The sequence below is a fragment of the Clinocottus analis genome, unplaced genomic scaffold (assembly GCF_023055335.1).
Source record: "Clinocottus analis isolate CAN_PGR_092001 unplaced genomic scaffold, fCliAna1.0.p SCAF_12, whole genome shotgun sequence".
NCBI classification, from domain to species: domain Eukaryota; kingdom Metazoa; phylum Chordata; class Actinopteri; order Perciformes; family Cottidae; genus Clinocottus; species Clinocottus analis.
Window position 1 is genome coordinate 17,878,350 of NW_027175843.1, and position 17,762 is coordinate 17,896,111.

The window sequence follows — 17,762 nt, forward strand, 5'->3', positions numbered from 1 at the left end:
AGCAGAACAAAAGAACTGCACCCGCTTGCGAGGACGTCCACATTATGCATCTTTTAAAAGCACAGGCTATCCCATGCAGCGATGGACTGTCACTACCAGATGCTTCAACTAAGTAGAGCACAGACATGCGCTTAATCTGTTTCAGCGCAGATGAAGGTGGAGGCAGAGGAGGGAGGGGGGGGCTGAAAGTCTGCTCACTAATTCATCCGCTGCTGCTGTTTGTGTTTCTTGAAGGGACAGAAACAACCAAGTGAAGTCTACTTTATGTTCAGTTTCACCTCTCTAACCCGACATGGCTCAATGTCTCTTCAACAAACCCAAACAAAGAGAGAAGTCTTTTTCTCTGTTCGTCCCCGCCAGCCAGCGACAGTCAGTCAATGTAACGACTTTTACTGACACTCTTTAGACATTTGTAGTAAATCGATTCCTCTGTTTTAGACATTTAACACATCATACAATCATTTAAAAATAATCCATTTCTATTTGATGCATCCCCTCATTACAACTTCCCGTTAGATGAACTTTCCAGCTGACCTTTGACGTCATTGAGGCTGGCTTCTGACACCACATCACTGAGATCGATCAGCGTCCCCTCGGACTTGCAGCGCGGGAGCGAGGCGTTGTTGGTGGTGGTGGCTCTGATTCGATGGGCGGCCATGTTCGAGAGCTGCGCACCAACCGGCGTGTTCAGGCTTCTCTAACGTATTGATGACTTTGGTGGCGGCCGAGTTGGACGTCAACAGCCTCCCATGATCTCTGAAAGACACAGATTAAACCGTTGGATTACGTAACATACGTGAAGAAAATATACCTTTTTACGTGTTTCTTTGCATGTTTTCTTTATCGTTTCAGATTTGCAGCATTCCGTGTGAAACATTCAGACCCTCCGTCCTCTTGTCTTCTGATATTTGTCGTGTTGATGTTGATCATGCTCATCACGCAGTAACGGAGACTTTCAATCCACTTATAATTCAGAAGGTTTTTTTTCTCAGTTTTCTGCTCATGAGCTTTCAGAACGCTACAAACGAACAGAAACTAAGAAGTAAACGCCAGCCCAAAGTGGATGTGCATAAATATGCGTGTGATTAAATTCTTCTAAATAACTTTGAAACTCCAGCCTCCTCTCTTGGGTTTGATTCTCCGTGTGCAGAAGCAAACCCACCGGAGGGTTCGAGAATCAATAGAAGGAGAATCGCAGACTCTTCCAGCTCGGCTCACTCCTAAACGCAGACGTCTGGAAAATGTTCACGTGTCAGCTTATTTATTTATAGCAATTTATATCTGACTGATGCACGATTTCTACAATCATTAACACACTGATACTGAGGGGAAATTAATATTTCATTACTTCAATTAATTCCATTATGGGAATAATATATAATACTGATACTAATGGGAAAAGTCTGCCACATTAAATATGAAATATGTGGTTCTTGAGGGTAACTGGCCTTCAGACTACTCCAAGGGAAAAGCTGGAATAACTGCTTACACAAGAAAGAAATCAAACTACGTTATATGTTCTCGGTTTAGGGCACTCGTGGCATTTTGTTCACTTTTTATACACTGTTTTATTCAATGAGGAGGTATTCAAGAAGGAAAAGCGTCTCTCGCGAGCAGGAAACTAAGTGGTCTCGGCTTATTTAAAGGACATGTTTGTAACAGTGACTCCCTTCTCTTAACGGTCTGCGACACATTCCTCTTTTAGCGGAGCAGTTTATACTCGTACTGGAGAGATTAAATGAAAGTCGACGCTGCAACTTGACGGCAAAAAAGTTGATGTGAAAATGTTCCGCTGAGATGCCATCGAAATGAAATGGGTCCCGCAGTAAGTCAGCTCGTAAAAACATCAGCATAATTTAGTTTTTCAGTTCGCACACAGAGATATGAAGCTTTTTCTGGAGATTGCAGAAGGGGAAATTAAACCCTGAAGAGGATTAAAAAGGGGGAAGATGAACACTCACTTCGATCCTTCATGCCACTGCCTGCCCATCCAGTCTCTCAGTGTTAAATGGCATTTTACACAAATGCATCTTGTGTATTCTTCACCACATACAATGTTGTATTGTGTCTTTCATCCTGTACTGTTTGCTATTGTCTTGTGTTTGTTATGACTTGTCAAGGAACTGCAGATGCAAATTATAATCTGGTACGGTGCATCAAACGGTGACATTTATATTTGAATCTTTTAAATAAAGAGAATACACTTTTTTATTTGTTTTAAAAACACTGCTTAACCATGTAAACGCAACAAATGAAATCAAATAAAAAAATAAAGGGCTGCAAACCGCAGATGTGGGTCAGTGGCACACGGTGGTTTTAGAGACACCAGGCTTTTTATTTCAATGCATAATTCATATCAGTGTCAGCTCGGGGACGACAGAGAGGACGATGCTGATGAGAGTCTACCGCTGACACACATCAACGGCACGAGACTGTACAACTGCTCCAATCAATAAAGATGATGACGCCATGTCTTGGTGTTAACATCTCGTTCAGTGTGTAAAAAAACCCACGTGCTTCACGTATTCGAGCATCCTCCATCGGGGCTTTTCATGTCCTGACTCGACCGGAAACATAAAGTAAACGTCAGAAGGTTAACCCACGGTTGTTGGGATTTATTTTTTTTGCCGGTTCATATTGCACTAATGTAATTGATCCAGTTCATCATTTGCTGCGTCCTCAAACGCTCCGGCTATCGAGCGGGAGGCAAATGGGACTCAATGAAAGCAGAAATGTCAGACTGGTCGTAGTTGGGGGAAGTGCAGGTGCTAAAGTGCTAATCACATGAACAATGGGGCTCTGTTGTATTTAAATGAGCGCGGTGACAGCGTGAACAACACCAGGACCGCAAAAACTGAAGCAGATCATTAGAATTCAATCATCATTCATACACTTAGTTCCACATGTGTTTTTCCTCCCGTGACATGTCGAAATGTGCCTTTGTATTGTGATTTGACCTCTTGTTGTGTTCTTTACAGTTTAGATTCTGAGAAAGATGCTTTTCTCCTATTATCTCTATTTCCAACGACACGTTAAGAGTCAATGATTCAACCGACTCGGGGGTTTCCAAACCGTCAATGGCTGCTAATCCGCAGTCACACTCCCAAAACGCACAGCTGCAGACATCACGGAGGCGTAGGAGTTGTGTTTATTGAGCGCTTTAGCGGACGCTTCCCACGGAGAAGCGCAGACAAGTCTCAACACAACAAATTGAAGACGTACCGCGCCTTTTGCGTGCACCCTCTCGTGATGACATTTACGTCACGTGGAAAGTAAAACTTCACCTTTAGATATAATGTATTTGATGTATGATGTATGTTATTGTGGTGGGGGATAAAGTTCTCTTCCAAGAAGAATACACAAAAGGTTTTTTGTTGTACATCTTCTTCCAAGCTGCTGCTCTGATTTTTGTGTTCTGCTTTTAAGACTCTCGTGTTCAGCAGTAAAACAAGAAGTCACCGTGTAGCAACTTCCCACTGACATGCAGGACTCGGAGGAAGTATTCTGCTGCCCTTTAAAATCCGTTAATAGCCCATTCACGTATGCTGAATTATTATTTTAATGCGTGAAACCTGCAGTGTCAGCTACTTTGCATTATGTGACTCCACATAAACCTTACAGCTGCATCGCAGCCCGCTGCGTCGTCAACACATGTGCTGCCTCAGGCGACAACTTTACCTGATACAAACTCACATTTTTACTCAAGTTTCTTTTGTTTTTTTTCTGAAAGGTGACAATAACCAGCGTACATGTGATACGTAAATGAGCATGCATATATAAGCTTTGGTAAATTAGCCCATCTCAGTCTTTGACGATGTTTGGGTGGAACCAATGTGTCCTGTATTGAAGTCCTGTTTTCAGCGATCCAGAAAAGGAAGTCTGTCATTTTTAACAGCGTGTATTAATGCGTGAGAACTCGAGGGTCGAGCTGTCGCTGAAATCAAGAAGAAAACGTCTCAAAGGCGATTGATGACTGCGATGAGAGGGAGGTCAAATCATTTAAGATGTTCATTTAGATTAATATCAGCCTATCATTCAAAATTGCAAAAGTCAAACAGGATAATGTCAACATAATTTAGATGAAGTGCAATTTAAATAGGGTTTTCAAACTCAATTTGGTCTTTGCTTGAAAAATTCCTGAAACCATCAATCAGCCGGTTATTTCAGCACACGTACACCACTCGCTTGCTGGAAAGTGGTTGTGGACAAAGTGGAATAATCCCCTCTGACACGCACCATAAGGCACTTATTACTCAACAGGTTATTACTCGACAACGACACACCTTGATGTGGATTGAATACAATATTATAGATGTTAAGTCTTTCCTAGTGGTTGCCTGTCCGTATTGTGTAAACACGTACCAAGACCGGCCTCTACACGAGGCCTTGACTTGTTCCCAAGTGCAGAACGCACAAAACATCTGATGCTACAGATTTGAACTTTCATGCCGTTGGAACGACTCGGTGATGACAGCTTTATACACAAATGTAAAACCTACCATTTAGCCTGGCTTTTGCCTTGAAGGTTTTATAGCTCTTATTTCATTCATGGCTTTTGAATAATTTTTTGTATTGTTTTATTTGAACTGTTATTGTTATATATATATATATATTTACACTGTACTAAAAAAAGGTTTCCAGTCGCCCGTGAAGCTCTTGTAACTGCACTAGCCCCCAGAAAAAAGGCCTGCTGGCTTGATCCGGCGGTGTGATCTGATATCTGCAGCTTTGATCCAAACATATCAACGTTGCATTCAACAATCCACGCCGGTCAGGTCCCGGGGAGGCGGGGGATTCGGTCACTGTTAATTCCATCCAAATGTTAGCATGCTCTGCCTCCTCAGCGGCATGACGTCTGGATCTCATCTCTTTGAAGCGGGGGGAGGTGTGAGGGAGAGGAGGAGGGAGGGGTGAGGTCAGGTTAGAGGTAAACACTGGGTGGTCTGCAGCAGCGGCAGCTTTCCAAACCTCACCCTGAACATACTGCACTGTTTAACTCCCACCACAGAACAATGGTGGGTGGGGGCTGTTGGCATGTAAATCTGAGAAAGAGCAACAAGAGAACTCTGTCATGCAAATCGCCACATGTTGCCTGGTAATAAGGCGCTTGGAGAGGCCATAACGAGGCTCAGCCAGCTTCTCTGCTAACGGCGTGTCAGAAAACGCTCCCTCCGGACTTCTCTAATAACATTTCTGCAGAGTTTAACTGCTCGGGGCTTTCACGCGGACTTCCATTACGCGTGGTGTTAACGGCTGACGCTGTTTCATGTGTCTCATCGGGGGTTTGCGTTAAGATGGAAAGTCCTTGGCGCTAATGCCGGTGCTTTCCTCTGAAACCTCAACAGAGTGGAAACAAGATCTAATCGTTGACATTGCTAACGTACGTGCGCCTTTGAGGGTGTTTGGGTAAAACCTCACCCTGGGAGGCTGAAAAAGTAATTAGAAATCATTGTGTGAATTCCATCTGTATTCTCTTATCTGTTATATTAGTTTATGTGTACAGACCGTAGAGACCGATCATGGAGACCGCACAGCTTGATCGGACTCTCTGAGGTCACCGGCTTCGCTAAACTCATGCAGAAAAGAAATACTGCAGACGGATGAAATGCAGATATTCACTGCTCATGTTGGCAGCACACTGGTAGAGTGTGACGCCTTTCTTTTTAGTTTGCGAAGATGTTCGCGCGACAATCTTTAAAAAGATATACATTCAAACTAAAACAAACACATTTATCTTTTTTGTTTTCTGTTTTAAGATGCGGTGCTTTTATTTTGAAGGGGGCAAATGCCGTTAAAAAAAGGAAGTTTAATGGCTAGTTTAACGACTAAAGCTACGGTCTTTCATGTTTGAATGGAGAAATGAACGATGTTAGCACTCCCCCGAAGAGGCACAAGCTCTTACGTTGGTTTTGGAAGGAATAAAAGACATTTAAAAATCAGCAGTCCAAGTGCAAGCCCATCTCTCAGAGGGGTACGCTACAGATTGTAATAATAAAACATAAATATTGCCTTTGACTCGTGCAAATAAACTGTGGTGGAATTATTCGTAATTTCTTTTCACAAGCTTCGGATGAGATGTTTAAAAATAATGAGCTCCAACAACAACCTTTAAGCTTCTGAGTGTTTATTCCTGCGCAGGAAGGAACTAGTCTGCAGGACGACAATCGTCCAGCAGACAAGTAGAAGATGCACATTGGTTTTGGGCTCAGTTAAATACCACACGATACCACAGAGAGAGTGTTGAAAGATGCATCAGAGGTTGTATGGTTTGCTTCATGAGTTGAAGGTTATAGAGCAGACAGATAAGAGAGAGGGAGGTATAACGTAGAGGCGAGGAAGCAGATGAGGGCTTTTAGACGAGAATGTGTTAATCAGAAGATGAACTCATAAATCATGCGATTCCTCTGGAAGTTTAATGAGTATACTGAGGAGTTTCACAAAATAGGGGCCTTTAAAAGGTTCTTGCCAGCCCAAGCACGACATGATTATATTGAATATAATGATATTCAAACCTGCAACAATAAGTGCAGTATTTTTTCAGAACTACACATTTTACCCTGATTACAGCTCCAGCATAACATCTTCTTGTATGCTTTTGTGGCAAAGCTACTTTAGGGACGTCATAACCAGCCACCATATTGATTAACATAAATAACCAGCCATCACATATATCTACAATTAACATGCACTCTTTACTGGCCTTTATCTCAACCAGCAATCATATTGATTTATGTGAATGTAACGTTGCAATAGACATTGTTGAGAGCCAGATATTACACCACCACTCAGTATTCATGGCAATATGTCCAATAAGCGCTTAGAAAACAGATTTGATGTGCGAGTATGTGAAGTCTGGCCATTTTGTTTAAACCCAAAGAACTTTATTTCACATTCTAGTGTAGATCCTAAAAGTTTTTTTTTAAATCTTGTATGTGATGAAACGGTGCAACCGTAGAAAAGAATAATAATATTGGCGTTCAATATCTCCCTCAGTGTAAACATCGAACGGCTTCAATAGAATCAAGATTGAACGAGATGAGAAAGAATGTGCTATTTCTAAAAAGAAAAAAATGGTTAAGGCGGATGATTTTGAATTATTTAGTTTCTTCAGCTCAAAGTAAATATAACTCTTTATATTTCCACAATCCAAGAAGTGAATAGTCCAATCATGATAACTCTTTAGCTATTTGCAATCTGACGTTAAACCCACCGAATAGCTTACATCTTAACAGTTGGAGGAAAATGCGATAAAAAACCCTAAATTATTTACACTGAGCAGTCACCGGGCTCCAGATTGTCCCGTTAAACTCGGGTGCAGTGGGTCTGTTCCGCCGGCTGTGAGAAGATAATTTGGTCCTGTATCTGTTGTGCGCTGCCCTTCTCTGCAGAGTAGTTCAACGGTGTTGTTGAAGCTCGAGGGCCTCCGGCTGCCTGCTGCTCCGTCCTTCAAACTGTCCTCAGCAGGAAGAGGAGGAGGAGCCGCGTTGTGCTCGCTGCTTCCCAACAGACTGACGGGACTCTCCCCCCCCAAACGCAAGCCAGAGCCACGAATATGAAATCCTAATCCCCGTCTGCCCTTCTCCGACCCCTGCGCTCTCTCCTTCCTGTCTGGGCGGCGAGGTGGTCGCCGCCCGGCGGGCATCGTGAGCGAGCGGGGACCGCGCCGAGGCACAGTAAGCCGATTTCTACGCCACGATTCACAGCGGCGACCGTGGGAGATCAGCCCCCATCTCAGCCTTTTCCTTCACGGTCCCCATGGAGGAAGTGCTCTATGAAGCTGTCAGCCATCCCCACTCCTTTTATTCAGCAGTTCACTTCCTGTGGGCTGGATGTCCCCAATGGAAAAGCCTGTCGCCAAGTGTTTTTTATTAGAGATTCACAGGGAAGACAAACACAATGCGTCTTTGATCAGCTGATCGGGCCACTGCGAGAGATCGCTTTCTTCTTGGAGGATGAACTTGTTGAAGTTATGGGTCCTCCCTCTGAACTTGGTTTTCAAATGTATCTTTTACTTTGTATGCTTTACAGATCTGAAGATGAGTGAAAACCTACAAACACCAGAGCACACTGAGTTACTGCTTTGTATACACTATGAGCGACAAAGGAAAAGAAGACAATTTAGTGTGAATGTAGCACGAGGAACTGGAGCTGCACTCCTGCGTACTCATCCTGTTCAGTTTATGCCGTTGCTTACATAAAAAGGACAATATATTCTGTGTGTATCTGTATCGAGCAACATTAATGAGGCCCGGGCTATAAAGCTGGTCACTGTACAAGGTCAGAGACGCATCAACGTTCACACCGCAGCAATAAAAAGCATCCCCGACGCCCCGAACGACCGCCTCCGCGTCTCCCCTCGGAGCAGGCCGAGTCTCCGCTGTGAGTTCAAGGATGGCTGCTCCTGAGCAGGAAGTGGCTGAGGAGGAAATGCCTTTGTGATGAGAAGGCGGCCAGATCTCTAGACTCTCCCCGCCCGCCCCGTTTCCCTCACAGCACCGCCTCCAAGGCATTGTTCTCATCCGCTCACTCGCAGTCCAGAAGGATGCTTGAGACCACGACGACAAAAAAGACATCACAGTTCACGTTGTGCGGACACCGGCAGGACACTATCTCCACACGGGAAGGGACAAAACGTAAAGAATGAAAGGACAACCTTCCTCCTCGGCGTTCAAAACTAAAACATTGCATCCTGAATGTTTCTGGAGCGGTTCAGGTGGAGGACAGTGGATGCCTTTAAATATTCACGTGTGTTCAAACTGCACTCAAGTGAGCATTCGCTTCAGTTGTGCATTATTATGCACTTTGCCACAGGGAGGAGAGATTCCAGAGACAATGCAACATTTTAAAGAGGAAACAACAAATTCCTCCTTTTACAAATGAAAAGGTCAATCCATAACTAGCAAAAGCCACGCTTGCTCAGTTCCTGCGATGTAACTGTGTGTTTTGCTGCTGCAGCTTTCCTTGGTCTGTAATCACCAGTGGCTCGTGGTGCAGAAGGTCACTGACTTCATCACAGAGAATAGAAGAATAGAAGAACATAAGCACTGTGCCCAATAGTTTAATAGACCTTCCAATCGTCGCTCGAGTCACAGGGTCAATAAAACTCTGATAAGCTGTCTGGACCGCAATGTGACCACGATACAGTGTGGTCACGTGTGATTCATCTGGTTAACGCCAACGGGTGACATCTGGCGACGACCTGTCAATCAAAACTTGGCAATCGGCTCATTTGTTGCTCTCACCAGCCGGTTAGCTGCTCTGTTTCAGCAATGTTGGAGAAGCAAGCTCATTTATGCCGGAGGCCGAAGCGAGAAGTGGTGACGAGCGCTAAAAGAAAGTGTGTAAGTATTCAGGTGAGAAACACTATAAATAGAGTTTTTTGGAAGAAAACTTCTTTAAACAGCACTTTTTATACTGTTGTAACAACAACATAAACCACAGCTGCAGAATACTTCACACTGAATATAGAAGAGAGAGAAAGAGAGGCACGAGTTACTTTTGAAACCACAGCTATGCTAAGCTCTATTTTCTAAACCGCATTTAGTTTCCACCGATAAAAATGAGCAGATAGAGAAAGTACAAAAGGTACGTAATTAAGGTGACATGCTGCGACATTCAGAGATTATTATTTTTTTTATCTAAAGCATTTTAGATTTAGAAATGCAAACAGGCAAACTCTCATTATCAGCTTTTCTAACCACACCAGGAACAGAACGTCACTGCCTCACAGTTAGAAACACGCCGAGTCGGCGGGTTTTCCGTCTCCGGCGAGGGAGGATTTATCAGCCCGGCGAGGCGCCCGGCCCCGACGCGCTCGCAGGCCTTGGATTAGCCTGTGAACGCATCAGATAATGAGAGAAGCCCAGATGCGAGAGTCTCCCACTGAGTCGACGCCGCCGCGGAGGCCTTAAAGTGTTGGGAAATGACGGCGCCGCTGAGTGCGCGCAATGTGCTCGCCGTTGCAACGTCGGAAAAGAAAAAGCTGCTACAGCTTGTGCACTCGCGCAGTGAGCAGCGGTGGGTGCTACCAGAACAAATATTTAAACAAGGCACGGACTCGGTCCCTTTATGTTTATTGACATTAAAAAAAAAACAAGCTTAAAAGGAGAGAGCATTAGCAGCGGAGCGAAAGCGGCAACAAAGTGAGGGAAACAAATCAAAAATGTGCTCTTTCTTTTCAATGCAGTTGCATTTTAAGGTTCTCATATGAATAAATCAGCTGTGCAGACGGATGCTCTGGAGGTTTCACTCTCCTGTTCCTGTCTACTTTTGTGTTTTTTTAACATGACACCAAAAATTCAAAGCATCAGACACGCAACAGCAAAGACAAAAAGAACAACAGGATGACGGCGGCTTTGTCTCCTTCGCCTGTGAAAGCTGCATTTTTATTCCATCTTCTGTGTCATTGGCCTGCAGGCCTTTTAGTTCCTCAGTGCAGTTTTTGTATAGTTCAATAGTTGCTGGAACATTTTGATTAGAAAAAGAGTCAACAGGGTCACTTTTGAGAAGCTGCGACCTGCTCGTGTTTGTCTGTGTGATCCGCCAGCGTCTGTGAGACGATGCATCCCATCCAAGCTCGGTTTATTTGTACTATTTCGGAGCTGTCAGGAGTCTGCAGCCAGACCTCCTGATGGCCTGAAGTCTACACTGTCTGAGGTCCAACAGTTTGGTTTGAGGGAAACCCACAGAACACAGAATATAAAAAATGCGATCGTCTTTTTATTATTTATAAGACACACTGTGTTCGTTGACTTACAAACTTTCCTCGGCGTGCTCCGCCGCTGAGAGGGGGCAGTAAACTGCATGTTAAAACATTTGGGCTGCAAACACTTCTCTGGCCGTCTTAAATATACATCCACGGGTAAATACATTTTTTTGCGGTTTTGTTGCCTCAAAAGCACAAACGCCTCGTGTGATTCTGTGCCACCACTCGCTCTTTTACTTGATAATATAAACAAGCTGAGGTGGAAGGGCTGCGGGGATAAAGTGAGCAGGAATGCGAGGAATGCCGAGCTCCAAATGAAGTCGTGCATCATCCGAGTAAAGGGAGGAGCGAACAAGCGAAAGACGTATCGTTCTTTTGACTGCAAAGAGAGATCATGTTAAACTGTCATTCGGGGCTTTTATGGGGAAATTCATTGGGCTGCTCTGATTGTTGGAAGTCTTGTCACGAACAATGGCATTACACTCACGCCCCTATCCACCCCACCACACACAGACACACACAGACACACAGACACTTGACTCTCTTCTGGTCTGCAGTCAGCAGTCATGCGAGCAGTCACACAACACAACCGATGGACGAGTAGAACGGTGCTGTTCTCGACCAAGAAAGTGACGTTTGCCCTGGAGACGAGGCTCCACGGCCGCCTGGTTCCAGACCTCTGAAACACCACCCACACCCACCATTTGTTCAGCGACTTAACATAGAGCCTGGTGCTCAAGCAAACTCAATTCGCATTATTCTCACAGTATAGCTGAGGCCGCTAGGAATTCAGCTTTAGAGGGGATCCTGTCAGGAGCTGCAGTTCGAACTAAAGTGGAAATGAGGACCAGCTGGTAGTGCTCGGGGGAAAAGGTGTGACGAACACCAAAGTCAGTAGTACTCATCCTCGTGGGACTACAATGTCTGGCCCTCCTTTGAATACTTCTTGCGAGGTTTCAGCTCCTCGCTGCCGTTCTGACGTGTTAAGACCAGCTCCCTTTCTCTGTCCACCTTGCAAATATGACACACTTTGTGCCAGAAACCTCCAACTCCTCTGCACCGAAACCCACGGGCTGACGGACAGACGTGCAGTCGATGTCGCCGTATCACGTCACGTCACCGTCGCTCCTCACGATGAAGCGATCGGTTCAAAAACAGATGCACCACCAACTGGTAAAAGGCGCGTTTTCTCTCTGAGTGACAGACAGGTGGAGACGGCTCGGAGGCAGCAGTGAACTCACTCCGGGTTCGAGCTGACGGCGGAGGAGGGGGAGGGAGGTTGTTTTTTTTCGAGGAAAGACCGAACTCCAGGATGACTCACGCCTGGTATAATGGCTGGCTTCAGTCGCTGACGAGTAAAGCTGACAAAGGGGTGGGAGGGTGGTGACCCGCCAGCTGCCTGTCTGATGCCAACTACAGCCGTGCCCTCCCTGTCATAACTCTGTCGTAATCAGCTGGAGCTGCAGCTTCAGCGACACCAGAAGAAGCACGTTCGTCCCTGGAGAGGACGGGGAGGGCGCTTATCTGGAATCACATGCATTCATCCAAACAATGAAGTTCATTCAAGTCCAACTGTAACCCAACATCGAGCTCTCAACGACGCAGGGATGAAGTAGGTTTTGTTCTGAGAGTGATAAAACCCCTTTTTCCACAAACAAGATTCACAAGCTGAAGTCAGACCTGCAGTTGCAGTTGCAACATTAGCACCATTAACATTCAAGATAATCAAGGCGACGTCGTCGCAATCAACCTGGATGCTGTTGTCGGAGTATTTATTTATTTAGCTATTAGAAATGTCTGAGAGAATTGAAAGAGAACATTTTGCCAGCGGAAATAAACTAAATACGACCTCAGAGCATCACGCAGTGAAGCAACACATATTGTCGCTAATGATGAGCAAGATAAGATCTTTACAGCAACTCACTGTTAATCGGGAGAGTTGCTGTTTTCATATTTTTGTTGCCAACGATGTTTGGGCATTGGAATACATAAAGCTTTAATAGATTTTTAGGACACAGCCTTTAGTATTTGAGCATATTAATCAACAATGAGCACGTATTATGTGTATAAAAGCCTGATGGATCTTCTTCTTCTGCACTTCAGAGCTCCATTGTTGTTAATAAATGATGAACACATCAATGAGTCACACTGTGGGACATGTTGCTTCATCGCTATGAACACACAGTTTATTTTGACTCATACATTGTCCTGCTGCCACAAACACTCATGTGTATTAATCCGCTGCTGAAAACAGTCGCAAATTTTCCTCCTGTTTTTTTTTCTGGATACAAAAATGTATTTCAAGAAATTTCTGAGCGGTTTTGAAAACAATCGATACAGCATAGTATCGCGATATTTAGCGCGGCGATATTGTATCGATACGCGAAAGCCAAGTATTGATCTTATATTTAATCAATTCTAAATGTTTTGGTCCCAGAATAATGAAATCAAGTTATTTTTTGTTGACAAAAGTTTTCCTTTGGGGACAATTTGCACTTGAAAAAAATGTAATAAATTGCATTAGATCGCGATACTCACTGTATCACGATAATATCGTATTGGGACTTAAGTATCGTGATGATATTGTATTGTGGGACCTCTGGTGATTCCCACCCCTAATATGTGTGTGTGTGTTATTTAAAGATTTACATCTTCAGAAGGAACCAATGGGCGTGGAGGCGAGAGCCACAGACAGGAAGTCAGACAGCATCCAGACGACGGAGCGACAGATCGTTGGGCGTTACGTCTTTTCTATACGATGTGTTGATAGCAAGAACAATAAATAATAACACCAGCTGTAGCTATTCAGTTGCACCTCTTGAAAGACATAGTCAAACATTTTGAGATATTTAGCTGCTTGCGGAGAGTTCGATGAGAAGATTAACACCGCTCTCACGTCTGCTCTTTGAATATGAAGCGAGAGCCAGAAGGCGAATCAGTTAAAAATGCAGGATCTTAAACTCTACGCGATCTTCATGACAACTGAGCAAGACTGTAGTGGCCATTTGTCTGAGTCATTCTTCAATTAAAACTTAAATCAAAGGGTCGCCGACACACCGTGGGTTTTACACAGGCAAAGAAATGCATTGTTCATGTAAGAAATGTGTTTATTATTATTTATTTAGCAGGCAAACAAAAGGAATCCTGCCTATGGCTGCTTCTCCTGCTGTGGTAAAAATAACTCCCCCCCTTCCCCCAGTGCATGCTGGTCCTTTTCCTGCCGACTCATACACACAACCCCTCATCTATTGTGTACCACAGGTATACGACGACATCATAATAAGAGACGGCAGCCTTTAATTAATCTAGGCCATCGCAAAGTCTCCGGTGCCATTAATTATTTCAAGCTACATTATTTATTTTATTTATGAAACGGGAGAGCCATGCATATGTAATCACTGCTCGTGTAATTGTTTTTGAATTATAATGTAAATGAATCATTAGATATAACCGCCGTGAAACCGCCTTCATTCGGGGGGTTTATCTCTGTTTTCTTATTATATCCAGCGTTGTTCACTTTCTGCATTCCTCAACGGTCCAGTGTTTGTGTTCTGGAAGGAAAATTGGCTTCTCGTATGCGAACATGTAGACCGAGTGAGTCACGTTCACACAGCCCTCTGGAAATGTGCACATATTTCACCGTCTGCTGCCGGAGCCGCGCGAGACACTGTATCACAACGTATCACTCCAAATGAAAACGATATCAAGAGGCAGCAACCGCCTGCGGTTACCAGTGGAATCAGATCCACGAGGGAGTGACGACGGTTGTTTATCACGAAGGGAAATCTCCCTGTTTACTTAAAAAATATTTGAATAAATCCTCTTTTCATAGCCAGCTGACTTGGACAAAACTTTACGGAAAAAAAGTGTGTTTCTTCCAGACGAACACACAGTTGATACTTGCTTGAGATGATGGTGCTAAATTTTAAATGTGGAGCATTAATATATATACGTGGAGGGGATCCCTCGATCAGCACCTTTTGATTTGTGGCGCTGTCCATTGTCACGAAGTACAACTTAAGTCGTTAAATGAAAAGTGAGAGGATCGTCAAATCGATAGGAGTTCTTCATTGGGAGGAGTCTGAACCAAATGTCATGGCAATCGATCAAACACTTATTTTTCGGCATGGTGGACTGACTGAGATTAACATCCCAAGATCCTGGCTCTTAGCGTGGCAACAAATGTGACTTGAGTTGTGTTGAAGGCAGCAGGAGTCAACAACAGGCCGGCACACAGGATGATATGAACTCCCGGTCCAGCCCGGCCGTCTAAAACGTCTATATTTCAAGGTGCAACCTGAAATATGCACAATAAACCTTTAACGCACAACAAAACCGTGAAAATGAAATAAAGTAGAGAAAAGTTGAGACGGGAAGTCTGTGTTTACAAAACACTGTTCAGATAAGAATTCAAATTTACTTTGTCCCTTTTGTTTTCTCTGACAAATAAGTAGTTTGAAATAACGGGATTGGATCCTGTTTACAAAGCACATTGTCTGAGAATGTGTGTCTGGGTCTCCAGATCGCAGCAATACAGTCGAGTTTGTGCGAAACGTTTTCATAACGGATAGAAATGATGGTCAAAACGATGATATGAGTCACGATTGGAGAAAAACAATTGCTTTTCTTTTCTGGAGTGGGCCGGTAAGTGGCGACTTAAGAGGAGAAAACCCAGCATGTTGCTGCGAGGTATTGATTGAACAACGTGGCGTGTGTGGGGATCAGCGGGTCGTCTCGGAGAAGAAAGAAGAAAGAAATCAGGAGACTCGACCTCAGCGTGTTAACAGCTCTACTGCCAGGAAACCCTCGGGGGAAGAGAGAAGGATTAGCAGAGATGAGAAATAAATATTCTCATCAATCTTGCCAATTGTGACATTGAGAATCCAAATAGTGATTTGGATGGTGACGCATAATGGTCCCAGTTAAAGGAACAGTTTGGAAGAAACACACAAGATGTGTTGTGCTCTCTGTCGACAAATGAGAAGCTTAAATATCCTGTATTGGTTGGGAGAAACAAACTAAAAATGTCCAATGACGCGATCATGGCTGCAGCTAATTATTGTTGTCTTTATCCATTCATTTCTGGTTAAAATTAGTCTGTGAAAAATGCAAAGTTAAGTTTTCCCAGAGTCAGGGAGAGGTCACTAAATGCCCTGATGAAGAAGAAGAAGAAGAAGAAGAAGAAGAAGAAGAAGAAGAAGAATTCTCGTGTATGCATCAAAAAACAATTTAAACTAATGTTTCTGTCCACGACGAACCAATTAAATGGCAACGTCGTGTCGTATTTCCGTCACGCGCCGTCCTCATCTTCCTCCTCGTGTTTATTTTGGGGCTGCTCGCTCTCGCGGTTCAGACCAAACAAACGCGGTCTCAAACCTCGGCGACGTCGCGCAAAAGAGAAGAAGAAGAAAAAAAAAAACACGAGCCAGCACTGTGAAGATGATAAAGAGGATGATGATGTCAAATCCTCTGTTTGAAATCAGCTGTGTTAGCCATTAAATGCCATGGCAACCAGTGTCGTGCCCCCCCCCCCCCCCCCGTCCCTCCGCCCCCCTCCACTCCACTCCAGCAGACCGAGCCCCGGGTCCATCATGTGGCGCTGCGGGGAGACTTAGCGGACCGCCGCGTCATTACGCTGCTACAGCGGAAAAAATGTGACATTTAGCGCCGCTTTTGTGGTTTCCAACTTGATACAACGTTTAAAATAAAGACATAAATCACTTGAATGGAGCGAAGAGCCGCTGCAACAGTCGTTACTGCTGTTTTCACAAGCAGGTACGATACAGTTACGCCCGCAGAAAGGCTTTCTGGGACTTCAAAACGGTCCCAAATATTTGAAAAAAGAAAAAAAAACAACGAGACGTGGGGAAAAAAAGACACCCGTTAAAGTCTGGAAACATTCCGGACTTGAGAAAGACTGTCGGAAACCTCAGAGCAGACCAGTTTACTGTCGTTTAACCGTCGCTTTCTCAAACTAAATATCGCACAAAGATGTCCCACTTTCGCGGGGTCTCGCTGGGTGAAAAGTTGCAGCTCCTTCTCCGGCTGGAGGACGCAGCCCGTCGCTCCCAGGTGGAGCGGCAGGAACATTTCCTCTCACCGTGTGTGAGAGAGATATAGCACTTTTCCGCGTGTGAGGACAACATAACACACAAAAAAAAACCAAAATAAATATACAAAAAACACAGCGGAAGATGAGGACGGAGGAGGAAAAATGGCAAACGCTTACCTGGCGGAGAGGAAGTCTCGTCTTGTCCCATGAAGAAAAGCGATAACGGCCGAGCAGGCGCAGTTTACCGTCGAGCTCTCCCGGAGCTGCTGGACGTGTGTGTGTGTGTGTGTGTGTGTGTGTGTGTGTGTGTGTGTGTGTGTGTGTGTGTGTGTGTGTGTGTGTGTGTGTGTGTGTGTATGTGTGTGTGCGCGGATCCACCGTGTTCTCCCGGAGGGAAGCGGCAGAGCTCCGGCTGATGTCACCGGGACAGGGAGGGGCCTCACCGGGCAGCGTTTCCATAAGGACATGATGTCACTCCGCTGGTTCGAGAGGCTCTGACTAGTGTGTGCAGACATGTATTTTATTTGAAATTATTTTGTGGGGAGAAGACCCTCAAACGAAGCAACAGCTCCCCCTCAAAAACTACTCAAAATGCCAAATGCACAGACCAGGAAAAAGCCTGAACTGCAGTTTTAAAGTATACTTTATGGAGTATTCTTAATCTTATTCCATGCTACTTCATGCTACTGTTTTACGCCAATGTAAGAAGATGACAGACCTGAGTTACTGGTTACAATTCAGATTGAGATTTAACATTAAAAAAATAACATATGACACATTTATAAATACATTGTTGAAGGGGCTTTACTATCAGTACTGAAGAATTGTGAGACATGTGGACAAAATGGTATGGATGGAAGAAAGAAAGCTAGGAGATAAATAGATAGATAGATAGATAGATAGATAGATAGATAGATAGATAGATAGATAGATAGATAGATAGATAGCACAGCGTTTGATTGAAACTTCTTGACGTTCTCCCTCTAAACGCTTCACGCAGGTTCA

General features: G+C 44.3%; 1 protein-coding gene across 1 annotated transcript in view; it reads right to left on the reverse strand.

The window, feature by feature from the left end:
- Positions 1–17,120, reverse strand: part of LOC137783255 (SH3 domain-binding protein 4) — a 31,975-nt gene extending 14,855 nt beyond the window's left edge. The window contains exons 1-2 of the mRNA XM_068573054.1: positions 16,935–17,120; positions 535–756 (exon numbers count right to left, since the gene is read on the reverse strand). Of these exons, the coding sequence (XP_068429155.1) occupies positions 535–658 (124 nt within the window). The 5' untranslated portion in view covers positions 659–756; positions 16,935–17,120. The remainder of the gene's footprint in view (positions 1–534; positions 757–16,934) is intronic.
- Between the last annotated feature and the right edge of the window lie 642 nt (positions 17,121–17,762).